The sequence below is a fragment of the Anomaloglossus baeobatrachus genome, chromosome 7 (genome assembly GCF_048569485.1).
Source record: "Anomaloglossus baeobatrachus isolate aAnoBae1 chromosome 7, aAnoBae1.hap1, whole genome shotgun sequence".
NCBI classification, from domain to species: domain Eukaryota; kingdom Metazoa; phylum Chordata; class Amphibia; order Anura; family Aromobatidae; genus Anomaloglossus; species Anomaloglossus baeobatrachus.
In genome coordinates, this window is record NC_134359.1 from 155363670 (window position 1) to 155377089 (window position 13420).

At 47.9% G+C, this 13420-nt stretch overlaps 1 protein-coding gene across 1 annotated transcript in view; it reads right to left on the reverse strand.

The window, feature by feature from the left end:
• COL3A1 (collagen type III alpha 1 chain) overlaps positions 1-13420 on the reverse strand; it is a 264812-nt gene that overhangs the window by 113019 nt on the left and 138373 nt on the right. Inside the window, exon 8 of the mRNA XM_075317770.1 lies at positions 9062-9115. Coding sequence (XP_075173885.1) covers positions 9062-9115 — 54 coding nt within the window. The remainder of the gene's footprint in view (positions 1-9061; positions 9116-13420) is intronic.

A 13420-nucleotide genomic window follows, 5' to 3' on the forward strand; every position in this document is an offset into this window, starting at 1 on the left:
GTCCCACCTCTTCCTCCAGGGAACTCCTCCTACCCACCAATCCCTTTACTCTGCCTTATAAACAAACCATTCCTGTTTCCATTAACCCCATCACTCCTTCCCTTCCCTCTAGTCATGTCGCCCCTCCACCCTATGGGTTCCATGGCTTTCTTGACCATTGAGGAAGGATTCTCCAGTCGTGCTGTATGTGTGTTACCCACCAATACCATCTGTAAATAATACACGAACTGCATGTGACTTGGTTTAAAATTGGCCACAGCAGCCTTTATTACCTATTATTTACATACTAACACAAGGGGGCGCCGTCCAACGGGCGACCCCAACAAATAACAATAGGTAACACAGTAACCAATACAGTAAATATACAACCCTGAGTAGGCCCAGTCCAGGAACCACTTCTCACCCCAGTATCCCTGGCCGCAACACACCGACCCAGAGATGAGGTATTAATCACCTACGGATTAACCCCCCAACTTTGCAGAACCCCGTGCCTGCAACATCCCGGAACCTGGAGCCACCATACCAAGATGGTGTCTCTCTGTCCAGTTACCATTGCCTTCAACCGCCTCTGGACCAGACCTACCCCCCGCCACAGGACAGGGCACGTGACTCCTTACGTGGCCTGGACCCGCCACACACCAAAAGCTTGTACCACACCTCCACGCAATCCCAGTGTCCACAAAACAGCACCAAGCACGTGAAGATGCACCCCCATCGCATCCCCAAAACCACCCGTTCAGCGCCACCAACTTTTGGCGCCGCCCCCCCAATAAGGCTCAATTGATACTGCCTATCGCACGAGCCACACGCCATTCCAACCTGGTCACACTATCAAAACTACCCCACGATTAAGCTCAGGTATGTCTTACACAATGCAACAACCAACAATTTTTTTTTTTTTTTTTTAAAAACATTCATAAATAACTTCTCGAGATACCAAATCGCTGCCTCCAATTTACTGGACCAGTACCATCGACCCGTCCAGACCCAACTGGCAACATTCAGGCGAGCCTCAGACCGTCGAGGCCCCGAGAACCAACGAATGCCCAAATATCCAAATGAGGCACACCCTCACCACAAAAACCCAGGGGTTATAAACCCACAGATAACACCAACCTGTTACGCCAACCCATTCCACTCCCAAAAGACTCAAATGCCCCCATTGCCTTAACCCGATAACAACTGAGGCCAAACGTAACACCGAAACAAGAGGACTCCCACCTCCCAATACTTCTCACAACCCCTTTTCTGAGCCCACCGAGGGGCCTCCGTGGCAGCCCAATCCAGAAGGAATACGACCCATAGTATTCCGGGCGCCCACCCCCGCCACCTGCAATCAAGTCTGCAGCACTGCCACAAAATGGTACCTTAACAAACGCGACACAATAATGAGCCTGGGCGCCCTCACAACATAATTCCGCACCCGGGACCGCGTATAACAACACCAACCTTCACCACCCGCCTAATCTAATTCGGTGAGCGACAAAGCCGGCGCTCAACCCACTGCACCACCTCGGACACATCCTCCAACATCCAACCTCCGCTCTTGACCGTAGATGGGCTGACCAACCCCACAATCTCAAAGCCCCCCAAAAGGCTAACACAAACCGTTTTGGACAAGGGAAACAAAAACCCGCTCGTGCTCAGATGAACATAGCCGCCACAAACCACTCACCAAACGCTGCCACAAAACAACGGAGACGGACCCTTGTATCCCGCTCCCTCACACCCTTACGACCAAACCCTTCAAGGCCTGCCGCGCCCTAAGATCCTGCGAAAACATCTCTCCACATCTAATCCTTAACAAGACAGCCACAGCCGCCACCCTCTGCTCCACTGCGGACGCCGGCCTAGCAGCCTGAAAACCGTTACTCACCACTGTCAACGCCACCATCAAATACTCCACTGGGCCTTCCTCACACATTGTCCCAAACGTTATCCGCGCCACCCATACTTCTGAATATCAGCCCCAAATAACCTCAGTCACTGGGCACCGAGTCGCTCCCCAACACAGCCACACCAGACTCCACAAGCCCTCCGGACACACCGTGCCCACCTCGTCTGCTACCCGGCCTCAACTCCCGAGACCTGCAGAACTGGAAGGAAACACAGCAGCTGCTATTCCCTTGGCGAACCCCAGTACTGGTTGCGCCACGCATAACATTTTTTTTTTTTTTTTTTTTTTTTTTAAAACACATCCAATTGAGAAACCAACTGTCGCAAGTACGCCACCCTTGGCCCCAGGATTAGCAAACCAACTATTAATCGAATTCTCCACCAACTGATAGCCAGAATGACAGCACACCTTCCTCTTGGAAAAAACTGCCAACCTCCACCACCCGACCACTACCACCGATTGGAAGCGCTACCCCACAATGCCCAACCAGAAAACAACTGGACCCGCTGCCTCCGAGTACCGCAGCTACGTTCCATCAGGTAGCACCTTACCCAGCCACAATCCGCAGCCACTAAATCGCCGTAAGAAAAAACCTCCTACACCATCAGATCATCATTGATCTCCCTCGTGACCACACACAAAGGATCCGATGGCTGCACCCTTGGCGCAGCCATCGCCAGCCGTCCAGCAGACACGCACCCAAGCGGCGTAACTCTGCACCCGTGGTTCGACCGCCCCTGCAAAGACTGCACCGCCTGAAACCGCACCGTCTTAGCTGACCTAACTGCCTCTATCGCAGCCCATAGGACCACACCATTACCCACGAATCCTACCCCTCTGACCATAACATCAAACTTTATCCCCACAAACCGTATCACTGGCGTTGGACCCTCAGTCTTCGCCTGCGCCAACAGGCCCAAAAGAGTATCCACCACCATCTGTAATAAAACAATCAACCTCAACGAATCATCAACCCGCCAACCCGATGTAAAGAGAATCAACCTATAATGAATAAGAGGTGTAAGCTGGGACACACCACGCACAAACCACTCCACCAAGAAATAACCGCCTCCAAAGGAACATAAAATGGGACAACAACCCATTAGCACCCACCGATCAACATAATAATAACTCCCCTCCCCACCGCAGCACCAGAACTGCTAGCTAGCAGGGTGGACCAGTAACAACCTAAATGCCGCCTCCAAATTCGCCTTTGCCATCAATGCTCCCCGGCTCACCGCCTTTACCAAATCCCACCCTCTGTCAAACGACACATAATAAACCGCCGACAATTCTGGAGCCAAGCAGGCATACACCGATGACTCCTCCAGATAAGATACGTTTTGAACAAGCCGAAATATATACATCTATATACGGCTCATTTCCGGCACTACCCCCCAACAGAGAAACCCAATCGTGACAAGGAGGGCCCCGAATGGCCCACCCATCCTGCCCAACACCACTTCCTGACCCCTCTTTCCACTGACAACCACCAGGTGTCCCCTAGCCCAGCGCAAACTTCCAATAAGGAGGCAAAGATCCACCAATATAAATAGAATGACGCAGAATTACTATGTTCCTTACCACAACCCAACACTTATGCTTAAGACAACCGTCCGCGCCAAATCTGCACCACCCATCCTTCTATTCCCCCCAAAAAACCCTCATCGTCCGTGTCGCCGGGGTTCCAAGCCCCGAACAGCCAACTACCCCCAAAAAAGGGGGGGGGGGCTGACTAGGAGCCGCCATCCACTGCAGCCATAAGGATGTGCCCGTATGATCCTACCGCATACTGGCACGCAACACCTTCCCTTGCTGAAATTACTCGGCGTACTGAAGCCAGACTAAACCGCCATATGACCTAACAAGCCACCCCAAATGGATCCATATAACCGAACCATGCCGAACCAATTACCCAATTCCTTCCCCCGATACCCTTGCCAAAAAACGCAAATGCCCGCAGCCACGTTGCAAATGTACGAGGGTGAGCCTCCACCGGCGCTCCCCTCCCTCTACTTATCCTTCCTGGAATCACTTGGCTTAACCTAATCCAGGTGAAACTGTTCCCGGGGGAGCAGCGAAACTATTGCTACACGTTCCCCATTCAAACCTTATCCCTCACATCCTCCAGCAAGTGAGCCCCCCCAGCGGGCCTTTGAAGCACCCATACCTCTCACACTTGGCCACTGTCAGCCAGACGCACCACCTCATCCCCCTCTTCGTTCCTCACCACTCACTCTGTCACAGCCCTTGCCGCCTCTGCCCGAAAATGCTCCCCTGCCGCCTCATGCGCCCTCACTCTGCCTGCCGCACCTGCGCCTACTAACCACCGATCCCGTCCATGCCGCCGGCGGTGCATGCGCACTCTCCACAACCGTATACACCACTTCAGTAAACCCCATACCTGGTCAAAACACCAACCCACTCGGCGCTGCCGTGTCCGCAGCCGCCCCCCCCCCAGCCCTGCCAAATCCACGGCCGTCTCACCCGACCGCGACCCGGCATATCCTGGAATAAAAATCACGCCATCCGGACGTCTGATTCATCCGTCGCTGCTTCCTCCTCCTCCTCGCTGGAGCCGACCGCCTCTGGCTCATGTAATGCAGACGCCGCCGAAGCGCTGCCACCACCACGGCCGTCCTCCTGGTACGCCGCGTGGGCACCATCCTCCAAGCTCCATCTTCTGTCCCGCGGCGACAACCCCGGAAACTGTCCCGTCCTACGGGCTGCCACCGCGGGCCTTATCTTCTGGCCTGACCCCCCCTTGCTACCTGCAAGGACAGGGGGTACCTGTGGCCCGACCCGCTGCCAGCAGACTCCCATCCAGAGCCGCCAGCCTCCTGCCCTCCTGGGCCCAGAAGGCATCCGTCCGCCGGGCCCTCCCCCCCTTGGGGGAGACCGCCGCTGCCGGGAGCTGCACGCCTGCTCTGGGTGACCAGGCGGGGACCGCAGGGCCCCCGCCGTCACCCCCACGTACCGACGCCTCCCGGGCATCCGTCGCACCATGCTCGCCTGCCCTGGTGCCGGACCCCTTGCTGGCTGCAGCACCCCGGCCCCCCCCCTCCACCCGCGGGGGGGGGGGGGGGGTAACGCTGGCCTCCGTCCTCGCCGGGCGCTCTCCTGGCCAGGAGCCGCCGCATCCAGCCCTCCTGGGCCCCATGAAAGCCTCTGTCCGCTGGGCCCTCCCCCTCCTGGGGGAGACCGCCGCGGCCGGGAGCTGCAACCTGATCTGGGTGACCAAGTAGGAACTGCAGGGCCCCTGCCGTCACCCCCACTCACCGACGCTTCCTGGGCACCCGTCGCCCCAGGCCCGCCTGCCCTGGTGCCGGACCCACCACTGGCTGCAGCTCCGCGGCCCCCCCCGCCTTCCGCGAGGGGTAAAGCTGGCCTCTGTCGCCGCCGGGCGCTCTCCCCGTCCGGGAGCCGCCGCATCCAGCAATCCAGGCCGCGGCTCGGACCGGAAGTAGGCCGCAGCCAAGCCACGCCCCCCTCCCGGCTGCCGCGGCCCGGACGGAGATTCCTCCCGCGGCCGGAGCAGCAGCTGAGTACTGCCCTGCCCACGTCCTACCGCGGAGGGTCCCCGAAGGGGCTCTCGCATCTCCTCCTCGCTCCCCCCGCACACGGCAAGTACCTGAGATATGAGGGAGGGGGGACGCCGCCCGCAGCTGACAGGGGAGCGAGGGGAAAGTGCCAACGGGTTAACCCCCAGCAGCCAAGACGTGGGACTGCGCTGCCAGGGGCCCGTGCACTGCCATGATGAATCCGCTGCTCCCGGGTAGCAGCCATCCTGTCGCACGTCCGGATCGTTCCATATCCGGAAGTCTGGTGATGTGAGGGGCTGGGGAACCTCCATCATGACGTCCTTGTACAGATCTTTGTGTCCTTCTAAATACTCCCACTCCTCCATGGAGAAATAGAAGGTGACGTCCTGACACCTTATAGGAACCTCTCCAGTCAGATCGTTCCATATCCGGAAGTCAAGAGAGAGGGGGTAAGTCAAAGTCCTTTACTTACACCCCTCAACTGTCCCACCTCTTCCTCCAGGGAACTCCTCCTACCCACCAATCCCTCTATTCTGCCTTATAAACAAACCATTCCTGTTTCCATTAACCCCATCACTCCTTCCCTTCCCTCTAGTCATGTCGCCCCTCCACCCTATGGGTTCCATGGCTTTCTCAAAACGGGTCATGGACAAAAAAGAGCATGTTTGAGTTTTGCACAAAACACATGCAGGACATGCACATTTTGAAGAATTTGTCACAAAATAATGATAATGACTACCATAAGACAAAAAGGAAAAGTGACTTAAAAATACACAAATGATGAAGCGGGTCCACAATTCTTTCCAGTCAGATTCCCTATAAAGATGTGAACAGCCTTATTAGGGAGATTCATTTAGTTGCTTGTGTCAGAAATCTGGAGTAAACACCTTAGTAAGTCACAATATTTATGTGTAATTGCTGAGAATATTGCAACCTTTGGCATCTCTATGCCAATCCTGGCATGCTATGATAAAACTGAGGTTCAGCGTGAGCAGGACATAGGCAGGTCAGACGTAACCATGCCCGTAAATCAAATTAACCATACGTTACACCACTATGGAGGCACAACTTACTCCACAAATATACATTAACCACTGGCTGGTATACATTTCTGGCTATGGTGCACACTGAGTACTAGATGCACCTGATTCATTAAGCGGCAACCACAGCTTAATGAATTGTGTTAGTGTACTCCAGCAAGTGCTTTATTAAGATGGTGTGCACCAGTCTAATGAATCGTCCCCAATGTATTTTAGGCTGCAACCGCACTTTGCGTTTCCACCTGCGTTTCAGATGCTTTTTAGGTCCGTTTTGAGAAGCACCTTTTTCATGCGTTTTGATTTCACAGCAAAGTCTATGGAAAATGGGGATTTTTAGACCGCACTTTGCGTTTCTAAACTCTGCGTTTAATTTGCATATTTTGTGGCAAAAACCATGCATTCAAAGAAGCAGCATGTCAATTGTTTTTGCCATTTTGGGAGCGTTTTGCTAACATTGTAGTCAATGAGAAATGGCAAAAACCAAGTTTCCTACAAATTCCTGCGTTTTACCTGCTTTTTCAGTGCAGAAAACATGCGTTTTGACCTGATAAAATGCATGCTTTTTGTACATTAAATTAATGAATTCATATGTCTCTTTACACACACACATAATCCGACAATTAAAATAAAGAAAATGTTAAATTTAATGCTTTTTATCTAAGAAATACGATATTACCGCTATAATTCCATTTTCTATTTCTTTTTCATTTTAATTTCTGAACGTATGTATTTAATCCTTTTTTTTCACTTTTTTCAATATATTTGAATGTTTAACCTTTATTTAGCAGTGTCTAGATTTCCAAAACGCATCTTTCAAAACGCAGGTGGAAAAGCAGGTAAAAAGCGCTGAAAACGCATCCAAAACGCGGTAAATACGCATGCGTTTTCAGCGCTAAATTTCTGAAAACGGCAACTTTGGTCAAATCAATTAAGCACAAAAGGTGCGTTTAGAACTGCAAGTAGGTGAACGCAAAGTGCGGTCGCAGCCTTAGAATTTGGAATATGTGCTAAGTTTTTCAAGATGAAAGGCACTTCAGGAAACCGCCAGTGGTCTATATAAAAATCAGTGGTGACTTGCAAGCAGAAGCTGCTAAGAGAATGGTCCGGCCACTTCTTTCAGCTGTTTCACAACTTTTGAAGATTGAAGCAAATAAAGGAAGTGACAACAGATGGAGCATATGCACGGTAAATTGCATCGTTGGCTATTAAATTTATTCTTTTCGATGTTTTTTAACAAGTAACATTCAATTATTTATCATTATATTAGTTTTTTCCTCTTCTAGATATTTTACTTTCATGAGTAGGGGTAAGGGGTAGTATGTATCCATAGATGTCCCTATGGGAACTGGAAATGCCTGTGTAAAGGCCCCGTTATACGCAACGACATCGCTAACAAGATATCCATGGGGTCACGGAATTCGTGATGCACATCCGGCCTCCTTAGCGACGTCGTTGCGTGTGACACCTACGAGCGACCACTAACGATCCGAAATACTCACAAAATCATTGATTGTTGACAAGTTCATTTTCCAAATATCGTTGCTCGTTCTTGACGCAGGTTGTTCATCATTCCTGAGGCAGCACACATCGCTACGTGTGACACCCCGGGAACGACAAAAACAGCGTTCCTGCGTCCTCCAGCAGCAAGGTGGAAGTGACGTTAATGCGGCTGCTCTCCGCCCCTCCGCTTCTATTGGTGGCCCGCTGTGTGACATCGCTTTGACGCCGCACGAACCTCCACCTTAAAAAAGAGATTGTTTGCCGGCCACAGTGACGTCGTTAGGAAGGTATGTGCGTGTGACGCGTACTACCAATATTGTTCGCCACGAGCAGCGATTTGCCCCTGACTGCACGCACGACGGGGGCAGGTGCGATCGCTAGTGACATCGCTAGCGATATCGTTCCATGTAAAGCAGCTTTTAGTCTAAGCCTGCATTCATACATCTGTATATGGACCATGATGTACCCATTGGCCATGGGTCTCCTGACTTGATTTTGACAAATGCATATATACCTAAGAGGCTGTTGAGTTTGGGTAGGGAAACCTATGGCCGTTCTGTGAATCATGGACCGGGACACAAAGATATGTGAATCCTGGCTTAGGTTCCACAGTGACTTGATACATGACATTCGATGTGACTGAGGGTACAAGCTTTTTTTGGAGAAGCTAAAACAAGGTAGTTACATAGGTAAATGGCCTTACATTGAGACTGTACAATATCCCATGCATACTTATCCCCACACAAACGTGTGTGCTGCTATTCTGATTTGGTGAGTATAAGCAGAAAGGCTAATAAACCCAAGGAAAAAAACACCCAAGGATTGTATTTCTCCCTTTATCCAAACCTACTGTATGGAAATACTGCTCAAGATATTGCACCATATCACACTACAATGTAATAAAACCACATCTATATTTCTCATGTGCCCCAACATTATATTTGGTGCCAAGTTGCTGTAGCTGATTTGCTCAATGTAATTGCTACAACCGTGTGCTGTATTAAAAAACGACACATATTCCATTTGTTTAAGAAATATTTTGATCATGTATTACAGCTTATGAAGCCCTAAAATAAACTTACATCCTTTCCTGATGGACCCATAGGTCCGAGTGGTCCATTTTGTCCAGGAGGTCCCTAGAAAAAAAAACAAATAGCATACATTATATGGATTGTGTGTGTACGAAAATGTCAATGCTATAAAGTAAAAAAAGCTGGAGGGGAAAAAAAGCGCAATAAGGTCTTACCCACTAACACGTAATAAAAGTAACAAGGGAATGTGCTCACCTTATTGGGATCTGAAACTCACATTCAGATATTAAGCCTGTTACCAGCTGCTGCAGAGTCCACGTGCTACAAAAGCCAAAAAGCCGCTGAGGAATACTGTTAATGTGGAACTATTACTGCTCAGCTAAAGATACTACACACATCCAGGAGAGGTATAATGCAAGTTGGTTTAATTCTACGCGTTTCGAAGTGTACCCCACTTCTTCCTCAGGAAATCCACCAAAATGAATATGATCAGATTGGTGGATTTCCTGGGGAAGAAGTGGGGTACACTTCGAAACGTGTGGAATTAAACCCCCTTGCCTTATACCTCTCTGGGATGTGTGTTGTATCTTCAGCAGCATAGTAATAGTTTCACATTAACAGTTTCTTCAGTGGCTTAATGCTATAAAGTGAACAAAGTAACGTGAAATGACTCTTTAATTATACAAATTGTCCCTCCAGTTAGGAAGGAAACAAACTCTAGTGCCACCTATTGGAAGTAGCAATCCTAAAAGTCAAAAGTGGCTTTTTAAACAAGCCTTTTTATAAGACTTAGGATTTATACCAGATCAGAATCCCAATTTGCAGACACGGTGTTTCGGGGTGATTGCCCCTCGTCAGTGCAAAGTGTGGGTATCTGATCTGGTTTATGAGAAGCTACGTGGGGACTTTAATCTTTAATTATAAAATTGGAAATGTTCTGTTCTTTCTGTTGTGTGAATGACCTTTTATTAATAAATGTTAGTCAATGGATTAATGAACAGAAATGAACTGGATATAGATTATATCAGTGTATATTGGCAACAATAATGTATGGGCAAAGGTACATCTTACAATGTCTGATCCTCAATGAAAAGACTGCAGCCCGACTCTTTACTTATCCTGGACTCCTCAGCTCTGCGTTATTAGGGATTTAATCAATAAACTTTGAGATATTGTAAAATTAATCTCAGAAAGCTACATATACAGTATGTACCTTATATGACAGGTATATATGATGTTTAATATGACAGGCTTATTGTCATGATTCCACATGTTACATGTATAAAGGATATTTTGTAACAAAATCTTAATATACATTTTTATGCTTTGTATTAGCTTCAGTATATAAAGAGTAGTCTGGTCACAAGACATTAATGACTTATCCATTGAATGCATCATCAATATATTGGTGGGGGTCTGATGCCCAGCACCGTCACTATTGAGCTACCAGCATTTCAAGTGGCAGCCGAAGCAGGATGTAAACTTTGGATGGAGTGGTAGTGCACTAATGTGGAGCGAGTGCAGAACCTGCAGTATCCAGAAGCGGTCACACATTGATTGGTGCTGCGCTGTGCCTCTCCTTTCAATGCTTGCCCTTTACTGATAGGACAATTTTTGTAATTTTATTATTTCCCCATATTCCATATTCATTTGATATACTGGAAAATGGGAAAAAGTCCAAGTGCAGTGAGATAGCAAAAAAAGTGCAATTGTTTTTTGAGTTTTATATTTATAGCATTCATTTTAGCATGAAGACAACCTTGGAATAAAATTCTCCATGTCAGTACAATTATGGGGATACCAAACACACATAGTTCTGGTTTCAGTTACGCGGTGAAATAAATTAAGAAGATGTTTGCATGTGTCGACATTTTCTGAGAACCGTAACAGTTTCATCTTTGGGATACAGTGCTGGGTGGGAGTATGTTTTTTGCACCTGAGGCAGTATTTTTTATTGACATCACTGTAAATGCACTGTAAATGCCACAGTCAAACATTTAACAGGTTAACAGCTATGGGTGGAGCTTTGTTTTCTTGAGGCTGATGATGGCTGATTGTCACAGTCATTATCTGGCAAAGAAGCAGACTTGGCTTGCGAGCCCACATCAAAGTCAGGGAGCTTGCATATGCCATACCAGAAAGTCATATGTCAGTAAGGGGTTAAATCCTGCACCTGCTAGAGCTGCTGGCAACTAACCAGATGGGGTTAGGGTTTCAGAAATCTATTGAACTGATATTGATGAGCTATGCTAAGGATAGGTTATCAATAACGTGATCAGACAACTTCTTTTAGTCAGAATTTCCTTATGTCCTGTAGGCAACATAATATTGGGGTATTTCTAAAAATGTATAAATTGAATAAAGGACACAATTCCCCATATACCTCCACTGATGGAAAAAGTGTCAAAAAATGGATAAAAGTTCTAAATTGTTTTGGACTATTACTTTTAAAAAAATCACTTTATAGATTTGCTGTTGACATCCTCATACTGAACTAAAAAAATCATACTTGCAGGTCGTTTTTTCTCACATAATGAATGCTATACAAAAACTTTAAAAAAAATGGTGGAATTGCATTTTTGGCACTATTTTACCCCACTCTAGCTGTGGTTTTCTTTATTAGATCTTATGTGTGCCTCTGGACTGGGATACTTTACTGCCTTATACTGAAGAGATGTGATAGGTGAGTGTGCTGCTTCTTTCTCTGGCTATTAAATCATATATACTGTATGATATGACCAGACAAGCACTTTAAAGGTTACCTCAGATAATGTTGGATGTGCGGGTCAGTTTTTTGGATATTTATAGTGAGTCTTTTTCTGACTGAGCACTCCGCTCTAAGACCTGGCTGTGTTCATAACCATTATAACAGAAGCCTAGCTGCCCATACATGGAGGTTTGTAGTCCAAATAGTGGCATTTTTCCCAGACACGGATGTTTTTAACCTAGATAGTGGCATTTAAGTTAGGTTACAGAGATATACCTTGCCGTTGGTTTCCGGGCTTACATGCATTGGCCAATACATAAACTAAATATCTCTCTTTTTCAGTATTGCAGTGTCATATTTTCCCTTGTACATTTTTGGCTTTTCAGTGTGCAGCTGTATGCATTTTATAGTTACTATGTTTTTTCAGCTAGCACCTGTTCACATTTGTTGGATGTGCGGGTCAGTTTTTTGTATAGTCTCAGATAATGAGCGTCAGGGTTCGTTAACACCTGCCCATTAAAAAAAGGTGGGTGAGTGAAATCCCTCTGGTATTCCGTACGTCATGTAAGGCTGCTTTCACACCTCCGGTTTCTGCAATGCGGCACACTCCGGCACTTTGCAGGAAAATCGCAACCGGTTTTTTTTTGCTGCCGGTTGCGTTTTTTCTGCATAGACTTTAATTAGTGCCGCATTGTGCCGCAAGGCCTTGCGTTCCATCCGGTTTTTGCCGCATGCGGCAGATTTAGCCGATGCGGCGGCCGGATGGAACATTGCCTAGCACGTTTTTTCGTGCGGCAAAAAAAAAACCGCATTGCGCCGCATTCAGCCGATGCGGCGCATTTTTCAATGCATGCATATGGCGGCCGGATGCGGCGCGATGCGGCAAACACCGCATCCGGCCGCCGCATGCGTTTTTTGCCGCTGCGCATGCTCAGTAGCATGCCGCAAGTGGCAAAAACCGGACAGGCCGCATGGGAAAAACTTATGCAAAGGATGCGGTGTTTTCACTGCATGCGTTGCATAGCTTGCATAGCCGGATTGAGCCGCAGAGCTCAAGCCGGATGTGTTAAAGCAGCCTAAGTGTGTGATTATTTTCTTGCCTGGCATCTGTATACCATCTGTATGACAAGCATTATTTTCACAGCAACTATTATTTTACATTTACAGTGTTCTCTGCTACAGAATGGTAATGAAGCCGAAAAAATCGGACGGCAGATGGATGGTCCATGTTCCAGCCGTTTTTTTTCTCACACCCATTGATTTGCATTGGCGAGTCTCGGACATTTTCCGAGACCATGCACAGCATTCAGTGATTTTTTTCTCAGACCGAATACAGCTGAAAAAACCTTGCAGATGGACACTGCATCGTTGGTCTGAGGGCAATCCGAATTTTTTTCTCAGATTGCATTTATCAGCTCAATAACTGAGCTATGCAGGCAGGTGAAGATCATGCTTTTTCTAAGAGACTATGTCTACATTCGCACGATGAGCTTTTGGTGCAAATTCCATTTCCAGCAAAGTGGATGGGATTTATAGAAATCTCCTGCCCACTGCGCTTCTTGTCTTAGTCAGCGAAACTCGCCAGTGTTAAATGTCTCCAATCCACTACATGTCAATTTCTCCTGCAAGTTTGCTCAGTTTTCTCTGCTGATTTCCCCCATAGACTAGCATTAGACAAAATCTGCAAGTGAAAAGCACATATA